At 44.2% G+C, this 26,742-nt stretch overlaps 2 protein-coding genes across 4 annotated transcripts in view; one reads left to right on the top strand and one right to left on the bottom strand.

Moving 5' to 3' along the window:
• Positions 1 to 22,411, top strand: part of tasora (transcription activation suppressor a) — a 33,901-nt gene extending 11,490 nt beyond the window's left edge. Inside the window, exons 14-29 of one of the 3 annotated variants that reach the window (XM_031843884.1) lie at positions 116 to 312; positions 454 to 774; positions 920 to 1,103; positions 1,358 to 1,486; positions 2,334 to 2,488; positions 3,455 to 3,623; positions 3,950 to 4,462; positions 4,903 to 6,287; positions 6,718 to 6,840; positions 8,433 to 8,592; positions 8,831 to 8,939; positions 9,863 to 10,041; positions 10,134 to 10,283; positions 11,390 to 12,188; positions 14,397 to 14,475; positions 18,478 to 22,411. In XM_031843884.1, coding sequence (XP_031699744.1) covers positions 116 to 312; positions 454 to 774; positions 920 to 1,103; positions 1,358 to 1,486; positions 2,334 to 2,488; positions 3,455 to 3,623; positions 3,950 to 4,462; positions 4,903 to 6,287; positions 6,718 to 6,840; positions 8,433 to 8,592; positions 8,831 to 8,939; positions 9,863 to 10,041; positions 10,134 to 10,283; positions 11,390 to 12,188; positions 14,397 to 14,475; positions 18,478 to 18,873 — 5,048 coding nt within the window. In that variant the 3' untranslated portion in view covers positions 18,874 to 22,411. Of the gene's footprint in view, positions 1 to 115; positions 313 to 453; positions 775 to 919; positions 1,104 to 1,357; positions 1,487 to 2,333; positions 2,489 to 3,454; positions 3,624 to 3,949; positions 4,463 to 4,902; positions 6,288 to 6,717; positions 6,841 to 8,432; positions 8,593 to 8,830; positions 8,940 to 9,862; positions 10,042 to 10,133; positions 10,284 to 11,389; positions 12,189 to 14,396; positions 14,476 to 17,327 lie in introns of all 3 variants that reach the window. The other 2 variants (XM_031843874.1, XM_031843892.1) reach the window with 2 other exon arrangements.
• A 550-nt stretch (positions 22,412 to 22,961) lies between these two features.
• Positions 22,962 to 26,742, bottom strand: part of ccdc66 (coiled-coil domain containing 66) — an 11,902-nt gene continuing 8,121 nt past the window's right edge. The window contains exons 16-21 of the mRNA XM_031849749.1: positions 26,394 to 26,742; positions 26,235 to 26,287; positions 25,639 to 25,768; positions 25,348 to 25,357; positions 25,124 to 25,251; positions 22,962 to 24,773 (exon numbers count right to left, since the gene is read on the bottom strand). Coding sequence (XP_031705609.1) covers positions 24,672 to 24,773; positions 25,124 to 25,251; positions 25,348 to 25,357; positions 25,639 to 25,768; positions 26,235 to 26,287; positions 26,394 to 26,742 — 772 coding nt within the window. The 3' untranslated portion in view covers positions 22,962 to 24,671. The remainder of the gene's footprint in view (positions 24,774 to 25,123; positions 25,252 to 25,347; positions 25,358 to 25,638; positions 25,769 to 26,234; positions 26,288 to 26,393) is intronic.

The raw sequence follows: 26,742 nt of genomic DNA, 5'->3' as shown, positions 1-26,742 counted from the left end.
CCCTTTGGTCATTCATCATTCTAAACCATGAATTCAAATTATTAATTTTATAATATTATATTGCTCCAGAACAAACTCAAGCATTGATGTAAATATTAATGTTCTCTTAATGCAGCATTAAGGTGTGCCTCCTCGACCCATAACGCCTCCGAGTCGGTGGTGTCTAGTGTTAAAGTGATGCCGCGGCTGAGCCAGTTTATTCCAGCGCTGCATCACGCTCTGGTCAAGGCCCGCGCCAACCCTCACCCTGAGCTGTCTGCTGGTGTGGAGCGCCAGGCACGGGAATACCTCATCGGCATGAACGATGGCAAGGTACGACCAGTTGGGTTCTTCAATTGATTTCAATTGTAGGGGTGTCCACACAGTTTTGGCAGGTATTTGGTCCATTGGTTTATTCCTTGAATCGTTCCTCATAACAGATTAAAGAACATTTTTCCGGTCTCTCCTCTCCAGGTACGACAGTACCCCATGGGCGAGTACGACTCCGAACTAGATGAGCAAGGAAAGCTGTTCCCTACTCCCAAACACCACCGGGTGAACATGGACGGCTATCTGCGCTCCTACCTGTACAGCCCGGCCCTCTACCTGCTGTCGGTGGCCCGGGCCAGGCAGATGGTGGAGGCGCACTGCAGCCCAGAGGAGCCGCCGGAGGTGAAGCTCAAGAAGAGCCAGAGGGAGGCGGCGGGGAAGGAGGAGGCGGCGGGGAAGGAGGAGGCGGCGGGGAAGGAGGAGGCGGCCAGCAACACTAGAGACGAACAGACCAAACATGAAAGGGTAAAAACTGACATGACCACCAAAACGTAACGGCATGGACAAAGATTCCTTTACAGATATGGCGTCAGTATGGTGTAGTGTAGATTTCATTCATGTTGTCTTTGCCAGAGTGAACTCCAATGTGTTTTCCTTTTGTGTTGCTCAGATACAGCAGCTGGTAAACCTGATATTGACCTGTAAGAGGAATGCAGAGAACGAGGTGAAGAGAGAGGAAGGAGGAGGGGTGAAGGTACCAGGGAGGAAGAGGAAACTGGAGCAGGTGACGGCAGAGAGGACGCTGAAGTTCCTGAAGGCATCGCAGGAACCAGGAAGACACGGCAGGATTCCCGGTGAGGAGGGTTAGGGTCTAAGACACTTACGTTTTTGTTTTTTTTTTTTTTTTTTATCTGCTCATTTCCATGGAGGCACAAGCAGATCGCCGCAGACCTTCAGTGTAGCATCTACATAACTATGTGCGCATCGGCCTTGCTAACACCTTTGCTTTCAGGCTGAACATACTTTCTTCTCTTATTTTATAGTTCTTGTAATTAATGGGTTGATGTGTTGCTCACTGACATGCTCTTACTCTTCATTTGGCTCCTAGTTGAAGGAAGCCAGGTCCCTTCCTCTCCCGGCTTTCTTGCGTCTGTGATTGGCTCGGTGGGTTTGAAGGACGTTGATCTGAGGGAAGATGGATCTGAACTAGCCGCTAAACTTCTCAGTCTGCTAACAGGTGACCGAATTCAGGGACTTTCTGCTTGACCACAGACCCCAAAGGCTGTACCACCTCTGTTCAACTTTTAATTATAATATTTAATTATATATATTTCGCTCTTTTTATTCTTTCATTGTCTTATTCCAGTTGGTCAGGTTACATCAAAACACAAGGAAATTGCAATTCACTTCTGTCACTTTATAATCCAAGATGGGACACTTGATTTGCAGGTTCACAAGACACATAATTCATCATCCTAAACCATGAATTTAAATTATTGATATATGTATAAATAACCTTGGTCTTTGTGGCATTTAACTGGAGAAAGGCTTTATCACACCAGTTGACAACTGATCCACCACCAGCCCATGCTCACATTCATCTTTTTGGACCAGGCTGATGATGACTATATCATCAGTGAATTTCAGGATGTGCCTGTCCCCATGCTGGCTTCTACAGTCATCGGTATATAGTATGAACATCAAAGGGGTCGGGACGAAGCCCTGAGGAGAGACAGTGACTGGATAGTATTAAACACAGATGATATTAGTCTGGCATGGTTTCTAGGACCTTCAGGAACTGACTGAGGCCTCCTCTTCTCCCGTCCCTCCCTTGAATACAAACTGCATGAACTTCAGAGCCTTTTATCCAACAAAGTCCTTTTTGAGCAGATGTTCAAATGACTTCATGACCAGTGAAGTCAATGCCACTGGTCTGAAGTCATTCAGCACCCGAGGGGATCCGCTTTTAGCCACCGGGACAACAATGGAACCCTTTTAACCGCTGCATCTCTAGTTACAGTATTTTGAAAACTCTTGATGCAAAACAGCGTGTTGAAAATGAACGTCTCCCTCTCCGCGAACAGACCTCAACCAGGCCGCGAGAGGAACGACCAATCGGAGCGTTGGTGAAGTGCGAGAGGAGGGTCAGAGGGAATCCTCTCCGTTTGATAGGTTGGCCACCAAGCTGGGTCTGCCCACCAACTGTGACATTGACCTGAGGAAGCAGGACGAGCTGGAGGTAACTGACAACTTTTTAGGTTGATAGTGTCGTTTCATTTGTCCGCTGTAAACAGCACAGTCACATGATCATAGTGTACATTAGGAACCCAGCTAGAACTAAGAGCGGTGAAAGCATGAAACCTCACACTGTTGTTTACTCTGTCATTCTAGTTTTTCTGGTTTGACAGTGAGGCTTTGAAGCCTCAACACCGTCCTCCGTGTGGAGGATCTGCAACCCGCTGTTCTTTCAAATAATCAGAACTTTTTAGACCTAACATGTGTACAAGACTGGTGGTGATTGGGGCTATAGAGGCAGATTATGAAGCTGTGAGATTTGTAACTCTTATCATTTGTACCCCCTGTTCAGGAATACAAAATGTCTCATTAAAAGATAGATCGTCATTCTTAAACATTTAATGATATTGACCCTACAAGCATATATATTTTGTCAAGTCTGTCTTAGTACAATACCTATGTAATGCTCATATGTACCAGAACCAGCTGTGAAGTGATTCTTTCATAGTGAGATTACGCTGTAAGAGATGCACACTCCTGTTTCTGTGTAAACAATAAAGCTAACATGAAGTTTAGATGCACTGAGGATTACTAATAATCTCTAAACATATGTTTAGCATGAGTATTGTTTTAAGATTGACTTGAAAAAATCCAAATGCGTCCTTTTAGGTCTCGACCAAACTAATAATGTTATTGATATCACTTTATTTATTTTTATCCCAGAAGGATTATTGTATTGTTATCTTGCGAAAGTACAAGAGCTAGTAAATGTAGCTACAGTCAGACATTGCACAAAACATTACTTGGTCATTAATATGCATTTTGTGTAAATCTCCAATTGAACGTAAGCCTTAAGAGTTGATCCTCTAACATTTCTAGACCTCCTTTTACAGCAGGTCAGGATTTCTTAACATAAATACTTCAAATGGAGCAGGTAAGGTTATTAAAGTGTGTGGTTTGGTGTCTCTAGGAGCAGACAGCAGGCAGCATCAGTAGTTTGGAGGGATTCAGTCCCAGCTCCCACAGCGGGGAGATGAATCACCACAGAGGAGGAGGAGGAGAAGGAGGGCTCGAGAGGAGAGCAGGAGGATACGAAAAGGAAGAGGGGGAGATCCCGTGGGTCCTCATCCCCATTACAGGTCTGTCTGTCTGCCCACTCAGGATGAACGTCAAATAGTTGTCATTAGTGTTTACGTATTTTTTTGAAATATAAATCGGCAAACAAACCATTGTCACAGATTAAGTTAACACATATACAAACATTAACACCAGCCGATATCCATCCCATACACGAACACATTATAATATCAAAGGAAAAAGTTTAAGCAATGCTGCTTCTTTACGACACAGCAAATATCCTTTACATGAAAAATGTGTGTCTTTACTACTTGTGGTGCCTCCGGACCAGATTGCAGATTCACAGAAGTGACCAGAGTGACAAATGACAGTTAACTCTTGTTTGCAGGTGTGTGTTCACAGAGGTACACCCAGAGGGACAGAAACCTCCCTCAGGACCCTCGCTTCCAGCACCTCGCCACGCTAACGAGCGTCACCGCAACAACCAAACCTCCGAGGAAGAGCCCCGCCCCGTCTCCTGAACGAAACCCTCCACCCTCCCTCCTCAAGTTATCGTCCCCCGACCCCAGCCCTCCCCACTCCCCCTCCCAATGCCCATCGCCTGACCCCAGCCCTCCCCCGTCACCCTCCCAATGCCCGTCTCCAGAGCCCAGTCCGCCCCCTTCCCCGTCTCAATGCCCGTCCCCGGAGCCCAGCCCTCCCCCCTCTCCCTCCCAATGCCCATCTCCACGGCCCAGCCCCCACCCTTTTCCTTCCCAATGCCCGGACACTCCACTCGGCCGCCCCCCTCTTCCCCCGTGGTGCCAGTCCTCGGAGCCTAATGAGCTCAGCCCGTTTAACAAGGACCACAGTGGTGCTAACGAGGAGCAGGTAGCCCCCACAGCCTCCAGGGAGTCTGCCGGTAACCTCACTCTCTGGGTCTACTTGTTGCATCTGACTGCCATGTCATGGATATTACAGTTATGAACTGATCATTTTAAAAATGGGTCTAATTTAATTTCCTGCTTGAGTATTTCCTGAAGCCTGGCTTAGAGAAAGTAGACGTAGAGCTAATGTTGATGCTGAGAATTTTTGGCCTTTTGCATTCAGTGCGAAATTTCTTTGATTTTTTTTTTTGATTTTTTTTTTACTGCAGATTGGAGTTATGAGTGCAAATATTACAGCCACTTTTTGCTTAAGAATTTAGCTTGTCATATAAGTTAAGCTCTTAAGTTTCCCTATGTGATGTATGCAATGTATAAAAAAAAGTTTGTCTGTCAATTCAGATGTTCTGGGGCACCAGAGCCAGTTTTTGTATTTCTTTACTAATTACGCATCTATTGTGTATTCTGCCTCCTGCAGGACTGCCTAAAGACATAGAAGAGAAACCTCCGGGGAAAGAAAAGAAGAGCGAAGAGCCATTTGTTCCTGTATCCATCCAGCCGTCTATCCCTCCAGCTCCAAAGAGGAGGACGAGCCCCTCACCACCACCATCCACTGAGAGAGAGAAGGAAGATGCAGAGAGGGAAACGGGGGAGTTGAGGGAGGTACAGGCAGACATTTTAGTGCAGGAACAAGAAACTCAGCCAATTCAGAGTGGGCAAGACCGAGAGGAAGTGGAAATGATACATGTGGTAGCTAGTGATAAGGAGCAAAAAGCAGAAGAGAAGGAACTGGTAGGTGGTTCTTTGTTCTCTCCCTCCGTCTTCTCACCTCCCTCTCGCCTCGACAGCGTTGTGGACAAACACCTGAGCAACTTCTCCTCTGAGATACAGCTCCTCCTGCAGGAGCAGAGCATCCATTACAGCTTCCCACAGTCCCCACACTCCACCTCAAACACAGAAACCTACACACCTCAACACACAATCCCACGCACTCCCATTTCTCAGTTTTCACAGTACGTTACCTTCTACAACCCCTGTCCCCCAGTCCAGGACTATGTTTGCTCACTACAGGACCACATCGACAGCATGCTAACAGAGTTTGATAACCGCTGTCCGAACCCCAAGCCCAGCACCAGCCGCACCGATGTCGATTCCGCGCTGGCAAGCAGCGTTAGTGATTTTGTGTCCAGTATCAGAGCGGGTAATGCTACAACGGGCAGAGAGGATGGCGGTCTCTGTGGTGAACTGACAGCTGCTGAAAGTCCTGCACACTCCAGAGGAGGTGAAGTGTGGCCGCCGCATGCAATCACCAAACGGGTTCCTGATGCTGCTAACAACAGGAACCCCCCGACCTCTCATGTCACTTTATCTGTCGCTACCTGTAAGTCCGGTTCTGTCTACAAACCTCCCAACACTTCCGTCCTCATACCTCCTCCGAACAAGTCCTCACAGTCCTCAATGAAACCACAGCAAAGTCACTCTTTAGAGATCACCAGAACAGTCGCTCACAACAGACCAACACAAGACAGCAGCTCTACCAGGACTGTGCATTGTACCCCTGGTGTGGAAGGTGGGAGTGGCCTTGAGGTTACAAACTGTGAGGTGACATTTCCAGGATTCAGCGGCGTCTCGACCGAACCCCCCCACCCCCCCGAGCGCGTCTCCAGTCCGGCCTCTGAGTCCGTCCCTGTGCCCGACGAATGCCTCACTCCTCCGGCTGCCGCCCTGAGCTCCCTGATCAGCCGGCTGCAGCCAGAGGTGTTCAACAACCTGGTGGAGATTTTCAAAGACATCAAGAGGAACTCCATGCAGTTCTACCTCCACAGCAGCGAGGCAGGGGACCAGGTCCATGAAGACGTCAAGGTAACATCACGGGCAGCACAGTTGAGATGTGTTTAAATAGATGAGCGCTGATGCTAAATACATACAAACCTACGTTCATATTTTTGTTTGACGTTTCTGGTGAAAAGTACATTTACTGATCAAAAAGTTAGAAAGGTAATTAATATAATAGTCTCAATAAACAAACATTTATATATATGAACACGGACACCAGTTGGGGGTTAATTTATCCACCAAAATAACCCAGTACCAAGTAGTATCGCACCTTCATTTGATCCTTTTTGCACCCAGATCTAGAAATAAATGACTATTTTTATGGTTTTTTAGCATTTTTCGATTTTACGCAACGTGAGATGGGCCCCTTTACTGCAGCAGCTACAACCAGATGCAACAGTCGGCCCTTATTGATGTAGTATTATTATATTTTTGTGTGTGCGCTCTTACGTTGCAGGAATACCTGTTGAAGCAGGGTAACACGGAGCAGACTCCTGCGGACTTCCTGAACCAAGAAAACTCTGCAGGCAGACTGCTGGTCATCATTAAGAACAAAGACATGACTCGACACATACACAAGGTACCTCTGAATGATCAGTTCAACAGCTACTGACTTCACTCGCAGGTCCACAAAGGGTTACATTTTACCTTGCTCTGACAGGAGAGGCAGACTTCAGTTTATTTGCCCTCTAGAAGCAGAAAAGTGTTGTTTAAAGGCAAAACTGTACTTTCTGATCACTGATGTTTTTAGAAATAACAGGTTTATCTTGAGTGACCAGATGCTTTAGCTCAGGAGGTTTTTCTGAGTCATACCACCAAAGACAATTCCCTACACCAGGGGGTTGTTGTGGTTCAAAAACAACTCCCTGTATTAAAACGTAGCTTTGGATCAAAACAACTCCCTGTATTAATCCGTTACTGTGGATCAAAGATATCTCCCTGTATTGATCCGTTACTGTGGATCAAAGATATCTCCCTGTATTGATCCGTTACTGTGGATCAAAGATATCTCCCTGTATTGATCCGTTACTGTGGATCAAAGATATCTCCCTGTATTAAAACGGAACTGTGCCAGTTTGCAAACCAGATAACAAAACTCCTTGATTGTGAGCTCTTTATTGCAGAATTTCCCACCACAGTTATTGTGTCCAGCGGTGAATCCGAAGTAGCTGTCACTCCACAAACCGACAAACATAAATGTGCAGGAGTCTCCAGACTCTTGGTTTAGATCTTTGTTTGCAGTGATGATGGCAGATAATGAGGGCTATCAAATAGTGAAAAATCCCTTTCAGAATAAACATGCATCTCCTGTCACTGTGGACATTTGAGCATTCAGCAGTGCGTGAAATCTGCTTCTTGGGCACTGAGTGTTGATTAGAGTTTTACCTGTATTTCCTTTATTAACTAAGTAACTACAATGAAATACAGTAATAAGTTAAGTTATTTTGGTCTCTGTGTAGTTCTGCTTTTATGTTCGCCCCCTCTCTTAGTTCTTTTGGCTGCTTATTTTCTAATTTGCCATTTATTTGTGTAGAGAGAGAGAGAAAATCTACCCCTCTTGAGCCTCCTCGTCTCCTCTCTCCTTCGTCTGTGCCCCGAAAACCGGTTTGAGGAAGGATGTCTCGATTCCTAAAATGCATCTCAAGGAGAAAAGGGTTCTCTGCTGAAGGAGCTATGAGCGAGGACGCACAGGTGTATTCTCTGCGGAAGTTTTTATAAAAGAGGCGCGACACACAGCTCTGTCACGCATTAAATTTAATTGACGTGCACAGATGTCTCATTTTGTTAAATGCCTATGATGTCAGTGCAAACAAAAGCCGTCAGAGGTGTTAAGTTAGTTTAGGAGGCCGCAGGTAAAATCAGCCTCTCCTCAGTGTCTCCACACCGACTCCTGGCTGCTCTGTAGTTCTTCTCCTGTGGGCTCCTGCACGTCTCACAAGATACAAGTTAAATCTTCGAGAATTAGTCACAGCCACTGGCAGTCAGGACACTACATATTAGCTGGGACTTTGTTTCCATTAGATTTCTATCTGTGTGGAGTGAGGAGTCATATCCACTTTGTGTACCGCCACTGGAAGGAATTCACCGTCGACCATAGCAGCTTTTTCTTCTGCCTGACAGATTTGCTGGATCACTAATAAGAGGTGCTGTTAATGTGTTTGTGTGCATCAGATCCCAGGTCTGGTGTCTCTGAAGCGACAGGCCTCTGTGGTGTTTGTGGGAATCAATTCGCTGGACGACATCAGAAACAACAGCTGCGACGAGCTTTTTGTCTCTGGAGGCTGCATCGTTTCGGACGAGTTCGTCCTCAATCCAGACTTCATCACTCGCGGTAAATCAGGGATTAGCGATCCAATACCAGCATTAAACAAAATGCATTGTTAGGTCATTGTAATGTAACATTTTCCAGTCTTACACAAGTCCAATTTGTCCAACACATTGTGAATTTTATTTACAGGATATACAAATGACATTTGTCTTTGTGAATGATGAGACAAATGCATCACTGATCGTGAACTTGTTTGTATTTACTTAACTGACGTGTTGATTGATGAGATGTTGTTCTGCAGATCAACTGGCTTCACTGCTGCTGGTCCTGGAGCAGCACAGCTCTCTAGCAAGCGTCTGGAGGTGGAAGGTTCACTGGCAAACCCACAAGAAATTAAAAGAGCAAGCCAGGTACCGATGCTGTGTCTGCACTATATAATGCTCCAAACTGCAGCACAACACACACAAGATGAAACCGTATGTTTAATGAATGGATTAACAGCCCAGTTGAAAGAGAATTAAACTCTACTAACCTTTTAGAAATATAGCCTCTCCTTTGATTTACAGGCTTATGGTGTCCTCACTTCATGTCTAGGTCATAATATTGATGTTTTTTAGAATGACTTAGGCCACATTCATCATTTTGCATGTCAGACATGTTTTAAGACGGAACCTTTATAATGGCATAAAAATGTACTGACAACATTTGATGGATTTCATCCCTTCTATTTAACTTATTCTTTCTTACATATCGGATGAATTTGTGTTTTTGCCATGTGGTCAGTTCGTTTTCTTTTTAAAGCTTAGATTTCTTTACATGTTGTCACATGTACACCGTTAAAAGTCAAGTTGAATCAGCCACTGGCAAGTTCCTGTTTGCATTTTAACCACGGACTCTGACGACTTTAAATTGGATTACTTTGATGTTGAGGAAAACAAGATTTGAAGTTATAAGAAGTTCATGTTTTTATGTCACTTCCAAGTGGAGTTATGGCCATTTTTTATGACTGAGAAGAAGGGGTGTGATTTTCTTTTCAAGTAAAATGTGTAACTAATGTTCAAAGGGTTACAGCAAAGATAAAGATCTCCAAAACATGGACTCTTCCTGTAGTAATGGAGACAGTGTGGATGAAATAAAACCCATGGAGGTTCACACACTATATGCAACTGGCTGTAGACACCAACGTCGACGAGCCCGGATGACTTTTTCTCTCCAACAGAAGCATAGTTAACATACTCTCTCCCACTGCAGGTGGAATGCAGATCATACAGGTTGCAGACAGTACAGACAGGAAAGTAGGTCTTTTGACGTGTGTTGTTCGTTTGGTCGTCAGGTTCAGGAACGATGCAGCCAATCTACTGGACCTACTGTCGACCTATCAGAAGCGGCAGATTGTCGAGTTCCTCCCATATCATCACTGCGACACGAGGAACCATCAGTCACCTCACCTGGACTGTCTGATGGAGCTCCAGGCCCAGTACACACAGTACCGACACACAGTCTTCCTGACCGGTGCGTGTGGTTACCTGAGGTTTGAAAGCTTAATTCACCTCCTGATCTGTAGCACTGATGTTACTACTTCGTCTTTCTTTTTTCTCACTCAGAGCATCATTTTGAGATGTTCCCCGCCTACACCAAAAGTGGCATCATCGTGGCCAGTATTGACGAAATTCTGCACAACTTCACCAGACTAGTCGGTTACCATGACATCAAGGACAGGCAGCCAATCATAGATGACATGCTGGCTCCCAAAGGTCAGTATGTGAAGAACATTTCATTTCAATTAGACAATAAAGAAAATCCTGTTCAAATACATAGCTTGAGGTGTGGTGTGCATCTAATTAGACATGCTGTATTACCCATAATACAACTCAAACCTCAGTCAGAGATTCAAGTGTGTTATGCTAATAGCGGCTAATGTAGCCACCAGCTGCTAGCCTCAAGCAGAGATGAAGAGCGGACCACAGAGGTCTGGTAAGCTCTCGTCTTTCAAACTCCACACCCACTCATTTCATATTTAAACTTCGACCCCAACTGACACAGACTCAAGTGACATCACTTTATGCCATTCATCAGATTTTGTGCAGCTCCGTGTGAAGCTTTTTGCACATATGAAGTAGTACTTTTCAAGAACTTAACCTGACAGTCGTTAACATGTTAAATCTGCTCAAACTCTTGATTAAAATCCTTGTCTGCCTTTTAAAAGTATGCAATAGCAAATAAATGTCTTAATTGTTAATTGCTAATGTTAAGGAAAAAAATGGCCTTTTTAATTTGGGTCCTAAGCTCAACAAACTGTGAACCTTTACCTTGTGCCTAGCATGCAAACATCACTTTAGCATCTCAACTGCGCAGGCGGCAACCTCCGGCAAAGTGAAACCAATGTTGGCTAATGGCCATCAGGGGGCGACTCCTCTGGTTGCAAAAAGAAGTCTGATTGTATAAAAGTCTTTAAGAAGATGACTCTACTACTCACTTGATTTATTACCTCAGTAAACATGAGTTTATGTTCTCAAGCACTAGTTTGAAGTCTTCTTCAGTATTTTATCTAGAGTCAAATAAACGATAAAGAAGGGTATGCTTTAAGTCAGGGCTACCTATCGATTGACAGGTCACTACCATGGTCTTGTCCGTGTTGACTAACATTTTGGTCGCCCTAAAAATGTTTTATTCAGGGTTCGGTTGCACTTAGCTCCACCCTCTCGTGTCAATTCTGGTTGCAACAAGCCAAGATGCTGATGGCCAAAATCCATTATTCTAGATCCTCCTGCAGCTCTCTACCATCTCTACTCAAGTTGTATCATCTCTCTTTGTGTTCTGCTGTCTTGTTGTTCCGCTCAGTGCTCTCTTCTGTCCTCAGGTCTCGGGAGGCAGCTGACTCGTAGCGACTCTGTGTCAGGCTCTGAACGCTCTCCCTCTATCTTCCCTGAACACATTCGTCCCCTTTTCTCCCATGACCCACCCCAGCATCTTCTCCGGCAGTCCGCCTCCGCCCACCCCACTCTCCCCCATCGGTCTGACCAGCTCGTCCCGGACGCCTCCTATAAAGAAGTTTTGCCGCGCCATTCAGACACAGACTTTGAGGTTCTCCGACTCGCCATCTCACAGTTGCGGGCAGAGCGTCAGGCGCAGCTGCAGCAGCAGTTGGACTCTGAGGCAGAGTTGTACATCAACTCCCTTTCAAACCTCCTTCCCAATGTCAGTCGTACTGGTAGCGGTCACACCATGCCTCTTTTAGCCCAAGGAGGTCCCACCGAGTCGGTAAAAGTCACTCATGACAGGAAAGCAGTGGCAGTCACTCTGGATATGATTCACTCAGCATTGCAGCAGGAGCAGGTGGAGGAGGGGAGGGAGTACGGAGCAGTGACTCGCACCATGGGGCGAAGGTTTGGAGGAAGTCAAGAAGGTGGAGGAGAGGCTGGACATCACAGAGATGGTACTCCAGTGGGAGGGAATAGGGATCCAGGTAATGTTGAGACGTCTACTTCTTCATCCAATCAAGGCACAGCTGCAGTGACAGGACCAAGCACCCAGACAGGCTCAACCAGTGATGGGGGAGAGAAAACAAGTCAACAAAGAGAACTATTTCCCACAGCAGCTAAACATGCTGCAGCCTCCTACAGTACCACAGCTTGTCCTGTAGAGGGCCACAGATTGAGGTTAGTTGATGACTACTGCCCTTCGTCTACAGTTCAGTTTGTAATATGTTGGATTCTGTAACATTTTAACTGGTTCCCTGTCATCCTGAAACCGAATTTATGCTGGTTCATGTGGGTGCTTTACATACCTTCTCAGTCAATAGATTTGAACTGGTTGTAGTCTTAACAGAGATACCACCATGACAGACTAGTCCATATAAGCAGTGTGGGAAGGACAAAAATCCCAGTTAGGTAAAAAAAACAAGTATAAAAGCACTCTGTGTTGTCGAGTATGCATGTACTATCTTGTGTGCATTCAGAGTGTTGGTTGTGCACCTCCTCAGAAATAAACAATACACTGCAGCAAGATACAACTATGCATGTACAGCAAACTCGGAACAACTGCAACAATAATGAAATGTATGATGATGACACACGCACGCATTCATTTCCTGGCGGTAATGTCCTCTCGGACCCAAATTGGAGCACTGGCTATTGAGCTGGGGGAGCTTCTGGAGAAAGAAGCAATCTTCCACGACCCTCCAGAAGAGGATGAAGGGTTCTGTTCTCGCTATTTTCTCTCCAAAACAGGTGCATTATGAAGTGGCCTTTTTTTACATGCTGACAATCAGGCTTGTGTTGGAATGTGAACGTCCCGCCAGTTGGTTCACTTCCATTGATGTGGGAGACGCCTATTTCTACATTCCTGTCATTCCGAAACGCAGAACGTTCCTGCGGTTCACTTCCCGGGAATACAATACCAGTACAACCAGCTTCCATGTCCGTAAGCCATATGTGGTGGTCTCCCTGGTACTCCTCCTTGTGTGGAGAACCAGAGGTGGTTCGGCTGCCTCTGTCTCAACCCAGTTTGGCACAAAAGGCGAATGCTACACATTCCTCCTCACTGCAGTCAGACCTGGCGTACTCAAAAATCCTGTGAGTGTCATCAGGGGCTCTGCTTGGGAGAGTTACGACACACACACACTGATGTACACAGACGCCTTCCTCTCTGGATGGTGTGGAATGTTCCAGTCCAGAAGTTGAAGAAGCCCCCATCCCTGCACTTAAACTGTCTCAAGCTGTCAACGGTGCTTAAAGTGTTAACACTTTGTTCCTCCACTTAAAAACAGATGTCACCATGAGCACAGACAACATGATAGCGGTAGCGTACATCAACCGTCATTGTACCTTCTGCTTGGCCCGGCTCCTAGAAATAGCTAGGAGCCCTCATCTGTGTTCTCACAAGCACCTGCTCTCCATCAAAGCAGTGTACACCGGGGGTACAGAACCGCACAGCGGACTTAATGTCTTGCAGGGGGTCTCTCCCACGAGTGGGAACTAAATGTCACAATCTTTTAGCTTGTTGTGGGACAGGTTTGGGGAGGCAGAGGTGGATCTATTCAAAGATAATGCGCAGTGTGTTTCTCCACAAACGCATGGGAGAACCCTCCTCTCGAACTCTAGGAGTGGATGTAGGACCCTGGCTCAGAGCTCTCCTTTACGTAATTCCCCGATTCCTCAAAGGTCTCGCCTCAAATATTTTGGTGGCAGTAGACAAGCATGTCATGGTTTTCTGACCATGACCCAGCTGCTCGTATTGAAACCGTGGCATCTTCCATGGCACAGAGATGCACTGCCACAACTAGACAGTGCTATCTCTTAACCTCTCGTGTGAACCTACCCTCGAATGTTGGTAGATAACAATTTGGCCCCATAAACAGTTAAAGTTTATGCTGCAGCCCTTTCATCCTTCCATGAAGGGTATGGAGAGAGATTGTTTTTTTGAACCCCTTAGTGAAGCACCTTTTGAATAGAGTCTGACGACAGAAACCTGTTGTGCGCACTCTAGCACCTCAGTAGGATTTATCAATGGTTCTGCTTGCACTTGGGTTCACCCGTTTGAGTCGATAGCTAGCATCTTGAGAGAGAGTCGAGCTATCTTTTATCATCTCTGATATTGGCTCAGAGAGTGAGTGACCTATGCGCACTGTTGGTCTTGCCCTCCTGCTTTTCCATTAGAGAGGATGGAAGTGCAGCAACCTTATAGCCATATCGCTCATTTACACCTAAAGTCGTAACAAATTAGTTTCGGTGCAGAATCTTTTCTCTGGAGTTTTTTTTCCCTCCACCTCACCAGAATGAAGCAGAAGAGTTTACCAACTCTGCCAATGTTTGCGTTGTCTCAGTATGTGAGACGCTGCTGAACCTCTTTTTGTTTACTTCCTGTAGAGACACACATTCGGGCCAAGAACGGCCAATAAGAGGAGAGGGAGCACCACCTGGCAACAGCACTGCCAGTGGCACCAAGGTAACAGGAAGTATCACCATTGTAACAGACCAGTACCGCAATTATCAGCCGGTTCTGATGGACTCCAAAATCTAACGCAGATGTCAATTTGGGCACTGCTTAGGAGTCACGGTCCAATGAAGTATTGTTCCTGTTGGTTGAGTGCTATTTAACCATTCACAAGTACTCCTGTGTGGGTCGAGTTACTATAGACCCTTTACCATTGGACAAAAAACCAACTAACACTAACATCTGGCTTTTATCTAAAGTGCGAAAGATTACAACCCGCAGTCGTTCCTGGGACGAATTACTATGCAATAGTCATGGGTATTTATCAGCTTCACAGCCCTCTCAGCCCCCGCTGAGTTTGCATGTCTGTAGGGCTTTCAAACGTGACTTTGAGGTACGTCTACAATCGCACATATAGAGGGGCATCAGAGGCATCTATGCACCGTCCACAAGAGGCAGAAGAACCGTCCTCATGGACTCATGACACATGTTGCAAGATAGAGCAAATATCCCCCCGGTCGAAGCTCTCTACGTTACCTCCTGCCAAGCCGTAGGTTGTTGGGTCTGTTTAAGGATTTATGCAGTAGTGTACCGGGGTGAGCGAGAACGACTCCCTAAACTCCAGTGTCTAACCACTGAATATTGTAAAAGTATTATAAGTACAGTAATATCGGTGTCTGTTAAAAACACAATCCGTCATTGGACCGTGGCCTAGGCTCCTAATCAGTGCCCATATTGACACTTGAGTTAGATTTTGGAGTCCATCAGAACTGGCTAACTTCTTAACCATTAGTGGCGCCCGAAAAGGGACACCACTAATGGTTAAGAAGAGTAACCTTGTGTAAACCGTTCGAAGTGAGAATAAGACCCGTTGGCAAACCCTAAGGTAGAACCCGTTTGCATTCTTTCAAACGACAAGAATAAATTAATCAAAAAAAACTTAGACCCAAAGGTAAACATTTGTTAAACTAATTTTACCAAAACTAGAAAGTATTCAAAGAGCTCAGAGTCAATACTATATATATTCATATCTGGCAGAGTCGCCTGTTTCAAGCCGAGAACAGAGTGCTCTGTTACCTCAAACTCTGAAGAGATGGCAGGTCAGTTCACTCAGGAGTGGCATGAAGCATGAGCTAAAAGGAGAAAGCGACAACGATCAGGTTGTAAATACAGATGTAAACTCCTTGAGATAATGAACATGTATACCAACTAGGTAACTGGGAAATCCATGACATAAACTCACGGCTGGAAAATTTCAAACCTTCCCAGCCTATGGTTCTGCTGGTAAATAGCCATTTTACCATTGAAGATGGAGTAGCTTTAGTCATAAAAGAAAAGGGAGGAGACCCTCCAGGCATAATGCGATCAGTGGCAAGGTAATGAAATGGTGAGGAACATCCCCGTTGGGGAACACAGACTTACATGGCTACACAACCTAGCCCCCAACCACAACCTAGTCCCACACAAGTCATGTGGGGCAAACTGTGAGAAATCAATCACTTTCTGACTTTACCCCTTTGGATTTTAATAAATATTTTCCTAAATGTCAACCTATATGAGAGAGCGTTACAACGTGGTTTGATTCAACAGAAGGACCAACCATTCAGGTCACAGGGGCCCTCAAAGTTCACCCATATTGGACCCTGAACCCACCTAAAGACAAATCTTCAAAAACAAACAACACTGTGGTTCTCTGATTATCAGAAAGCTCATAAACAAGGTAATCCAGAAGCTCAATACTTTTGGTCTAGAATAAATAAATATGCAAATGAAGTGATTCAGTCTTAATTTGCAAAAATGTAATCTGATTAAGGGCACCTTACGTGGGAGATGCCCGACGCCCTACTTGGCTCCTCCGTCGGAATCGGTACCCAAATTTCCAGGATCTATTAACCAGTACCTGTACAATTAGGAGCACCTCCTATCGGAGAACCAACATCACGGAATTCCCCGTCAGCATGTTTAACCCCTCTATCCATAGGGGAATAGGCTACTCCTAACTCTTACTCAATTAGACCCTGGATGACCAGGAAAGAACTCCACGAGCGGGAAGTTACCCATGATCTGTACTCTGGAGCTCACCAGAAACACCACCATCCTAAACCACAGGCTACATAGAATCGTAAGAAAGTCTCTATTCAAGCTACCAAACCCCCCCGGTGGGAGACTGATTCTGTTTAAGGCTGTCCATCCAGGTGTCCTTGTAGTGATTTTCTCTTGCAGAAAAGCGCTGGCTTTCCTTTCTGAAATATTCAGAGATTTTCAACTATATGCCCTTTCCTCATTAGGAACTGAATTGGTTCTCAGAAAAAAATGCTATGGATGGACATTTTGCCTTATTAGGTGTTTTATCGTGCTGGAATTTCACCGGGATGTCCGGTCGTTCCCTTCAATGGGGTGTGATCCAGCAGTGTGGTTAGCAGGGCTCTGATTGATGTAATGGATGTCCCTCAGGACCAAAAAAAAAATAAATCCCACAAAGGAAAAGTTCCTTTTGGATTGCAGTCCCTCATTTTTCCTCCTACCCAATCATTACCTGACTTCATGCAGGAATGGGAGCAGAGAATAGCCAAAGACCAAGAACAAAAGACCTGCACAGGAGGTGATGGTGATGGAAGAAAACTCTGCAACCCCCAAGGTTTTCTTCCAAAGGCCCCAACTGTTGCATTCCCATTAGGGGATTTAAGGATACTAAGGGAAAACCTGTCAAAAAAGGCAGTTATACTTGGGCCAAAATGGGACAGCCATAGGCATAGCAGCAGTCATGCTAAGTATCATGGTTACACCACTCCGACGCACAGTGGCTTTTAAAACAGTATAACGGGATTGTTTTACACAGATCTAATGTGCTGCCTTACCCCTAGACCACTACTGGAGGGGGAAGCAAACCTGATATTGACAGCGTCTTTCAGCTGCATCGTCTACCACCTGTTCACGGACAAAAGTGGACTCTCCGCAACGATGTCCCACAGACCCAACCGGCACTGACGGAAAACAAGGGGGAAGAAGGCTACCTGGAAAAGCAGGGGACTGCTCGGCAAGGCTTGGCCAAGAGCTGTGAACCACGCCTGCAGCTGTACAACCACAAAGGGGATAAATTCAGCTCTAGTTATCTTTCGAATCCCAATGCCTGGAAGGATATTTCCTACGCCAGGCCAGGATGGACACCAGACCACCAGCCATATCTCAAGCCTGGCAACCAATATTTGAAACTCAAGGCTAACAGTACTGTTGTCTTCATTGGCATGGCTCCGCCAAATGAAAGAGGTCCGAAGAAGGTGGCCTGTGGAGTAACCTGTTACAACCACAAAGAAGGTCCTTGGTGCGAGGTCCAGTCCCAGAATGGGGACAGAATCTGCATTCTCGCAGTCCCTCGAGCAACCGCCCAGACTCCCCCTCAGATGAGGCCGGGACCACCGGGGCAGAATGCAAGAGAAGAGATGGGAGGGCCAGCGCTCCCTGTGTGATCCAACCCAAAAGAAAACCACGCCGAAGAGACTGACGAGCTGAAAACACAAGTTTAGCTTTGCTCAAAAATAGGGAAACTTGACTGCTTACGTAATTTCAGTTTTTCATAGTTATTCATTCAGTATTTTAACCATATATAAAATAATACACCCTGCCATTCAGCAGGCGTGGAAACCCTCTCAGCTCCACTGTATAAAAAGAAAAGTAACAAGAAAAGAAGAACAAGGATGAAGGTCTTGAAGAGACTGATATACCACCCTTCAAAGAAAACCTTGGACAGCAGGCATATTGTTTTACTCTGTATTTGTATATTTTTGTACCTGCTTTTTATTTTGGTAATTAAAACTAAATAGATCACATGGTCTATTGAAAGACAAAAGACTTAGTCTACTTTTATGTCTAACATCCTCTCATCCAAGGCCACTTGTATTCTACAGTTCTCTGAAATGTTAGAAATGCTAATCTTTGCTCCTCAAGAGAGCGATACGCTGAACCATCAGAACCGGCTAACACAACCAAAATCCTGCTCTGCTCCGTCTACAACAGATCCAGCAGCCCCGACAACTTCTGCAGCAAATGAACAACCAGCAGGTCCAGCCGAGTCCATCACACCTACAACAACTGCCTCACAGCCAGCAGCAGCAGCAGCGGGGCGCCGGCCTCCTGCAACCCCCCCACCTGCCCCGATTCCCCAACCAGCCTTTCTCGCGCGGCCCCATGCTGGCGCCCCTGACTGCCCTCGGAGGTAGCCTCCTGGGGCCTGTGCCTGTCTGGCCAAGGGGCCTGGGCCCCACAAGTGCAGCAGCCCTGGTCTGGGGCTTGCAACAGGCCGGCAGGGACTTCACTGGTCCTAGACTGCTGGGCGGTTACCACAACCCTGCCGGTCAGGGCAGCAGCAGGTATAGAGGGGGGAAAAGTGGAGGAGGCTTTAATGGGATGTAGAGAGACGGTTTAACTGCACCAGCTGGTTAAACCAAGGAACTTTCCCGAAAACTACCACCCTGTGTGGAGGTCGAAACACGCACATCCTGAATACTAACCGGTGCTAGACTGAAGGAAGGAGGAGTGACCCCACACTGTATGAAGCTCCCAAGGTTCATTATAAACTTAAAATCAGGGTGAAGTCTAACCCTGACCCAAAACACTTGTAGCACAAATCAGTTTCCTCGAATCTTGATGTTTCAGTCGCTCGGGTTCATCAAATTGGTTACAGAAAGAATGTTGGCAATACGAACTCATCTTTTGTTGAGTGCAGAAATGGGGGATGGACAAATGAGGATATGCAACTATGGTCCCAAGGCGGGATTCGAACCCGGAACAAGGCACTGGAACCACTTCGCTTAAAGTTAGGTTGGAAAGGAATTGTTTTGTTTTTTTAACAGAAGTTTTAAAGAATTGATGTCGGGTATGTGTAAAGTAACAAAAACATGATTTATTTTGACGGGTGTCTTCCATTGAATTCAATACAACTCGTGTAAATCCAAAGATCTCCTTCTGGTCGCAGTGCTGCTGCAGACCTGCCTCCACCTATTTAAAGTCTTTTGTCACTGGTTTATATTGGGATTTCTTTTTTCAAATTCAAACTACTGTTCTCCTGCAGGGTGGCTTCTAAAATACTCCCTTTGATGTGTTGATTAGTTGTTGATCGACTTTTCTCTTCATTCATGAAAAATGCAGTAGACAAGCGAGCTGCGCTGAAACAACCATCAAAAGTAATGCGAGGGAGCTAGTCCTGCAACTAACGATTATTTGCATTATCGATCAATCCGTTTGGTTGACCGACTACCGACGGTTCTGTCGAGGATTTTGAGCGTGCAATGCTAATAGTGGCAAGTGTAGCATTCACCCTCTACATTATAATTTCCCACATCCTAAAGAGATGTATCATCACCATCATTCAAAAATCTGTTATCAGTTTACTATCGTATAATTTAAAAAAAAAAGACAATCATCACATTTGAGGAACTGAAAACAGTGAAAAACATTTTTCTTTCTTGGAAGAATTATTTCAATTAATTTTCTGGAATCGTTTAGTATTCGATACCGTAGAGAGCTTATCAGCAAAGACATACAGAACATTGATCAGGCCGTTCATATTATTTTGAATTAGATTTGTTCTACTTGTATCAACTTTAATGGAGGAGCACATTCTTAGTTCTAGAACATTGTTTATTACTTTGCAACCATCAGACACTTTTTCCCCCCACCCTTTTAAAGTCACTAAGAAGATTATCTGCCACCCTGTGAATTTGTATTTTCTTGAACCAATTTTCTGAACTTTTTATGCAGTGTGGACTAAAATAAGTTGTTGTTCCTGCTTACACAGCAGAAACCAGCTGCTGTAGAGTAGAACAGAAACCTGCTCTGTTTACTACCTTCTGTAACCACAACCTGTCGACCACTTCCTGTTGACATGTTGTTGCCGAAGAAGTCCGGAACTAGTGGAAAATGCTCCTGCCCCTTTTTTTTTTTTTTTTTTTTTAACATGTGTACAGGATATGAAAAGAACAGTTGAGCAGATGCCATGTTTTCAGAGGTTTTATTTAATCTCACTCGGACCTGACCCGGCATCTTTTTAAACTCTGCCTCTGAGAGATTCTCTTCTTACTGAATGGTAGGTAAACTGAGTAAACGTCCCTGTTGTTTTATCCGTGCCATCAACTTGACGGTTTGAACGGTTTTCTGTCAACGACTTTGTAGTCCAGCAACCCGACGAATTCATTTCTCAAAAGGAAACTTTGAGCTGCTTATTTGTTCTCGTTGCATCATGGCCATGACCAACGTGACCCTGATTCTTAAAGTGGACTCTTGAGACTATTAAAGAACTTTAAAATAACAACCTGTAAAGGAATACGATGGACAGACACTTCATCCAGTGGGCTCTTAATGTCTTGTAAAAAGAAAATAAGCGTTTTTTGTACTGAATGTTTTGGTTTGTTACTCTGGGAGCTGCTTGTGTTTAGTTGCTGTTTGTACAGTAGGACGTGACTCTGTAACAGACTCGTTTTAACTTTAAAAAAAAATAAAATGTTTTTTTACACCTTTTTTTTTTTGTATTAAAAGTTGCCTGCGTAAACCAGCGGATTTGCTTGGAGATGTTCTTGACCTCAGATCGAGCTGCTGGGTTGTGCACAGTGGAGGTTCTGAGTCAAGGGCCCACTCCGTTCCAGTAAACAAGACCTGAAAGGTTTTATTATTTTTACTCTGTCCACAATATGTTGTACGCACAAGATGAATCTTATAAGTTAATGGAATGTCAAGACCAGTTTGTACAAACTGCATCCGACCTCGTCTGAAGGCAAATACAGCGCTTATGAAACGTCTTCAATTAAAGTAGATTTAAAGACTTTGGACCCTATTTTTCCCAATGTTTTTATGTCTTAAGTGACTGAGGACAACGATTTCACCATCGGAGAAGTCTCGTTCTGACATCTCGCTTCACATCCACATTGTTCAAATCTGCCAAATATGTACCCATGACATCTAAAATGTTTTAGATAACACTAAACTACGCTTTCAGTTCTCCAACACAACAAACTCTGACAACACTTCATCTCCAGCTGTCACTCACGTTCACAACGTTGTCTTCCGGCAACAAGGCACACAATAACAAACGGAGAGTGAAAGATAAAGAATGTGTTAAAGAGTTAATATTATTAAAGGTTGTTCTCTGGAGCTCTTAGAGGCATTCGAGCAGAACACATTTGCTCCACAGGACGTTTCCCAGTAGACTTAGATTCTTCTGTCTCAAACACCCTCTGGTAGTAGAACTACAGATGTGTCTGCAAACACCTGAAGCCAGAAGTAAAGAAGATTTTCTACATCAACAGTGTCCACCTCTAAGAAACCTCTGAAAAGAAGCTGGCAGTAGAAACTCAGGTCAGTCAATATGTTTCAACACTTAAAGTAAAACAGAACATTAAAAGATGGCTGCTGAAGCTAATGACATCTTTTGATGAAGATTTTGGAAAATGTTCCATAAAATGACTGATGTGTTCAAGTGACTTGTTTTGTCTGATCAACAGTCCAAAACCAAAACTTTATAACTACACAGGACTAAAAAATACCAACAAATATTTACATTTGAGATGTCGGAACCATTGACTTTTGAACCAGAAATTACTTCTATTGAATAATCAATTGTTGCAGCTCGAGTGGTCAAAGCCTTTATTTACTCCAGTAAACTCCTTTACTAGAGAAAAGCCTCTTTTGCCAATGTCTAGCTAATTTTAAATATAACTTATGTTTTAAAACCTGTTTAGTTCTGTTCCTCTTTGCTGCTGTTTCACCACGAACAAGTGGCCACAACTAAAGTTACACTCACCATTATCACGTTTGACAAAAGATGTTTAGTTGTACAAATCTAAGGGTTAATAGAGCGCTGCAGGAATGAGGCCTGAAACCTGGATATGAGTCACCATTTTTTAAAGTCAATTTGTTTTTTTAAATGTGTTTTTGGTTAGATGACTAAAATAAGGTCTGTGGTTAAAACAAGCTGAAGACATTTTAAAATGTTCTACAATGTAAAATAATTTTGAGTTTTGAAGCTTTAAAAAAAAAAAAAAAGGCGGTTGCTAACAAGTGGCTAAGTGAGACCACGAGTCCGTTAGCTTTTTATTTCTGGTGATTAGATTCACGCTTCAAAAAAGTATAAATATAATAAAAGTGATTATTTGTGAAGATTATCTTGTTGAACATAACATGTAAGAATCATAAACCTTTGTTTGCCACAGAGTTTATTTTCAGAGACGATACAGAAAGCAGTAGTTTTGTCGAGGGAAGCAGTGAGACCCTAACTTCCGGGTTGTCCTGTTAAACTCTGTCACACCTGCAGCTCTTTTTAAACCCTCTGAACATCACACAGGTGTTCAGGTACTCTGGTTGATTACACCTCTTCTCAGGACTTTGTGGATGTTCACACTCATTTAGTGACGTCTTCCTGAGTTTCATGTTAGCTTTATTGAACCTGTTAAAGTGGGGTAAATTACACCTTTATCCCTCTTAGTGGAAGATGAAGATTTGTGACATCAATTCCCATCAAAGCTGCGGTCCACTAACCACATGATCACAGGTGTGATCATCCAGAGTAACTGAAAACAGGTGTGTGTGAGTGGAAAAGGTGCTCAACAACTAAAGCAACACAGAAAATGACACATCACGGCTCATCGTAGTTTATTAACGTGTATGTTTATTAATTATTTGTTAATTAGTTGTCAATGTAAGCTTTCTCCATCTGCTCAAGATCTTAGCTGTTGACAAGGTGAGTTCAACGTTTTTATTATTAATTGAGATGATTCACAAAATAAAACAATGACAAACTATCTTAACTTCTCCTGCTGGAGATAAAGAACAAACTGGCTTTCAAAGTTGACCTGTGTTCATCAATCAATCAACATGTAGTAAAGACCAACAGTTTCAATGGAGTTTTGAAACATGTTTTATCTTTTTAACAGTGTCAGCTGTGGGAAATTCAGGAATCAGGCAGTTGCCAAAATACAATAGATCAAAATTAAGCGCAATTGTAAGAAATAGATTGTAAAAGGTCGAGGTACACTTGACATTATTTATTTCATTTGCAATAAATAAAAAAATACAATAAAACAAGAAACTCCACAATAAAGAAGCACAAAGAAACACGGAGCTCCTCGGCCAGCAGGAAGCTGAAGAAACAAACAAACTCGTATATTAATGATTTAAAGAAGCGCTGAGCTCGTCTGCAGGGACAATAATTTATAAAAAAAAGTTTAACTATACCTGTTTGACACAGTGTCATTCTTATGGAAAGTGCATTCAAAACAGAATTTTAAGATACAATCTTCAACATGATAGTAAAACCTCATAAATCCAGTTAGTGATAAATAAACATGTTTGTCTTATGATGATCTTGATGTGAGGTAGAACTGATGGAGTAGATTTAAATAAAACAATGAGGCGTTAGAAGTTAAAAGCTCAGTCGAGTCCTCGTGTTTAACTTGAAACTCACACTTTACTTTTTATTCCAGACACGTTTCTATGATTTAACAGCAGGTGTGGTGTAACAGTGAGTTCAGAATGTCAGTGTTACGATGTTTAGCTGCCCATCACAGTCAAAGGTTCGAGTAAATATAAACCCAAACCGGCTCAAATAGAAGTGGATTGTCTCCCCTTAGGCTGTCATTAAAAAAAAAACAATCAACATGAGATTAATTAAAATTAGTATCAGTAAAAATGCATTGTAGAGTTAACATTGTTTGCGGTAAATAAAAAGTCTTATAATTATAATATGACTGTTATTATAATAACAGTGTGGCCTGGAAGAAGACCTGTGCAGAAGATATGATGCTTCTATAAGTCCTATTTAGAACTCGGGGTGGTGGTGCACTTTGGCCTCTTGTGGCCAAAATGAGTATTACAACAACAACAACACTAGGAAAGATTAGTCTGAAAACAGGAGAGAAAACTATTTATATTAGTAATAAAAATGGATCACCGGATTCTTTCTCTCTCTCTCTCTCAGGGCTTCTGCTATTTACTGGTAATAAAACGATCACTTCTGCCTCCTGAAACAGCCTAAAATCAAGAGCATCCGTCACATTCACTCTGACACAATCAGCTTCACTTTGAAAACTCCCAAAATCTCACATTGAACATTCAGTCTCAGAGTGTTGGACGACTGAACAAGCCCCTGTTTGTGTTTAATGTTCTCCATGACGGCTGGTCCAAACACCGTCGGCACACACACACGGAGCAGGGGTCAGAGGTCACTTGCGGTGCGTTGCTGTGGGCGGCCGGTGCTCATTGTCATGGCGCTTCAGCAGAGGATTCAGATCTGTCTCCAGCTCCCTCTGCTTCTGTAATAAACCCTGAACACACACACACACACACACACACACACACACACACACACACACACAGGACTAAACGTGATGATATCTCAGCATCTGCTGGTTCCATTTCACCATGTTGTTTTGTTTCTCACAAGTCCCCCAGTTTTAGGAGAGTTGTACTAAACACCATAACAACACCGGCAATAACCGTTATTATTGACACAAATTTAACGAAACTTTACAATCATAAAACAGAAAAACGGCAAATCTTTACATCAGAAAAGCTGCTACCAGAAAGTGTGTCTGTCTGCCTGTGCGTTTTGTCTGCCTGTGTGTGTGTGTGTGTGTGTGCGTTTTGTCTGTCTGTCTTTGTGTGTGTGTGTTACCTGCCGTAGCTGGGCCAGGCCTCTGAGGATCTCCTGCTGTCGGTGTGTCTGTGTGTTACGAAGCAGTTCAGAGTGGAGGAGTCGATGTGAGGGAGCAGCAGGAGGAGATGCTGAGCTCTGAGGAGGAGCTTCTGACGAGGAGAAGAATTAACAGAAGAGTTTACTCTCGGTATATAAAGCAGACGTTATGCTGTTTCCTCTTATTGTAGTGTGACTGTTGTTACTGTGGGTTCTCTGTATGTATCTATTGAAAGGAAGATGAATCCCTCCTCTGTTGAAGTTCCTAAAGTTGACAATTTGAGGATCTGATATTAGAGAATATTTGGTTATTTTGCTCAAAAACAAACAATTAATGGATTATCGAAATAGATTACATCAATCAAATCTACTAGTTAATATTTCCAGCAGCATAAGTTCACTCACTGTAATTGAGCAGCATTTTCTGTTGATCGACTAACTGACGAATCATCTGATCTCTGTGTGTGTGTGTGTGTGTGTCACCTGTGTGTGTTGGCAGTGGGGGGGGTGTCAGCAGGCTCCAGTGGATCCATGTTGAAGACTTCATCAGTCCGGACGTAAGGAATGAACTCCGGAGGAGGAGGAGGGGGGGTGGAGGAGGAAGGTGCCCGCTGAGGAGAGCGCCCCCTGGAGGATACGACGACGCGAGACATCGAAAGAGAGGAGTGAGCTAAACGTAGATTCACTTCACCGTCAATGGAGCTGCTGAGTGGACAGGCTTTTATATTTAAACAGTAAAGAAATGTTTTACTTCTTCCTAACTTCACACAGATAACTGCCTGCATTTAAAGGAGTTACAGCTGTTCATTCTTCCTGCTTTGTTTCACTTAAGACGGTTCAATGAATGTAGAAGGATGCATGATTTTATTGTGAAAACTGTTGAAGTGTAATATGCAACAGAGAAACACAGAGCCAAGTTCCCATCTTCTCATTTTAATGTATATCATCTAATAAGCACTTTGTAAATAACACTAACTTGATTTGACTGTTACCTGGTAAAAAAGGCTGGTCATTTTCAGGTTGAAACTCTTCCTGTTTTCTTTTTTTAAAGGGGATCTGGGGTTTAACAGGAAGTGCAGTCAGAGCTGCTCACCTTTCAGTGTTGACTGCTGCTAAGATGCCGAGACCTCTGGAAACATTCTCCACCTGGAGCAACAAAGGTTTGTGTCAAGAGTGTGGTAAGGTTTTAGATTAAATCAAATTTAAGACAAAAGCAGCCATCAAAATTTAGTATGAGGGTCTACAGTCCTACCCTCATGGTGGGACTGGTTCTGGTCTGTGAGGGGTTGGAGCAGAGACGAGGCTCCTCGTGCTGAGGAGGAGGAGGAGGAGGAGGGGGGGGGTCGGTCCTGGACAGACAAGTCCTCTCCTGCAGAGCGAGGAGCTCAGCCTGTCTCCTCTGTCGACTCTCCTGTCTGTACCTCTGCAGAGGGGCCGGGTAACGCTCCGAGGCCGGAACGAACCGATGGCTGGGCCTGGAAGAGACAGGTACAGGGGGGTCAGAGTAAATACTGCTGGAGGAACAGGGTACAGGGGGGTCAGAGTAAATACTGCTGGAGGAACAGGGTACAGGGGGGTCAGAGTAAATACTGTTGGAGGAA

Source organism: Anarrhichthys ocellatus, unplaced genomic scaffold (assembly GCF_004355925.1).
Source record: "Anarrhichthys ocellatus isolate YVR2014 unplaced genomic scaffold, GSC_Weel_1.0 scaffold1, whole genome shotgun sequence".
Classification (NCBI taxonomy): domain Eukaryota; kingdom Metazoa; phylum Chordata; class Actinopteri; order Perciformes; family Anarhichadidae; genus Anarrhichthys; species Anarrhichthys ocellatus.
The sequence above is the reverse complement of the archived record's forward strand: the minus strand, read 5'-3'. Positions and strand labels throughout refer to the sequence as shown.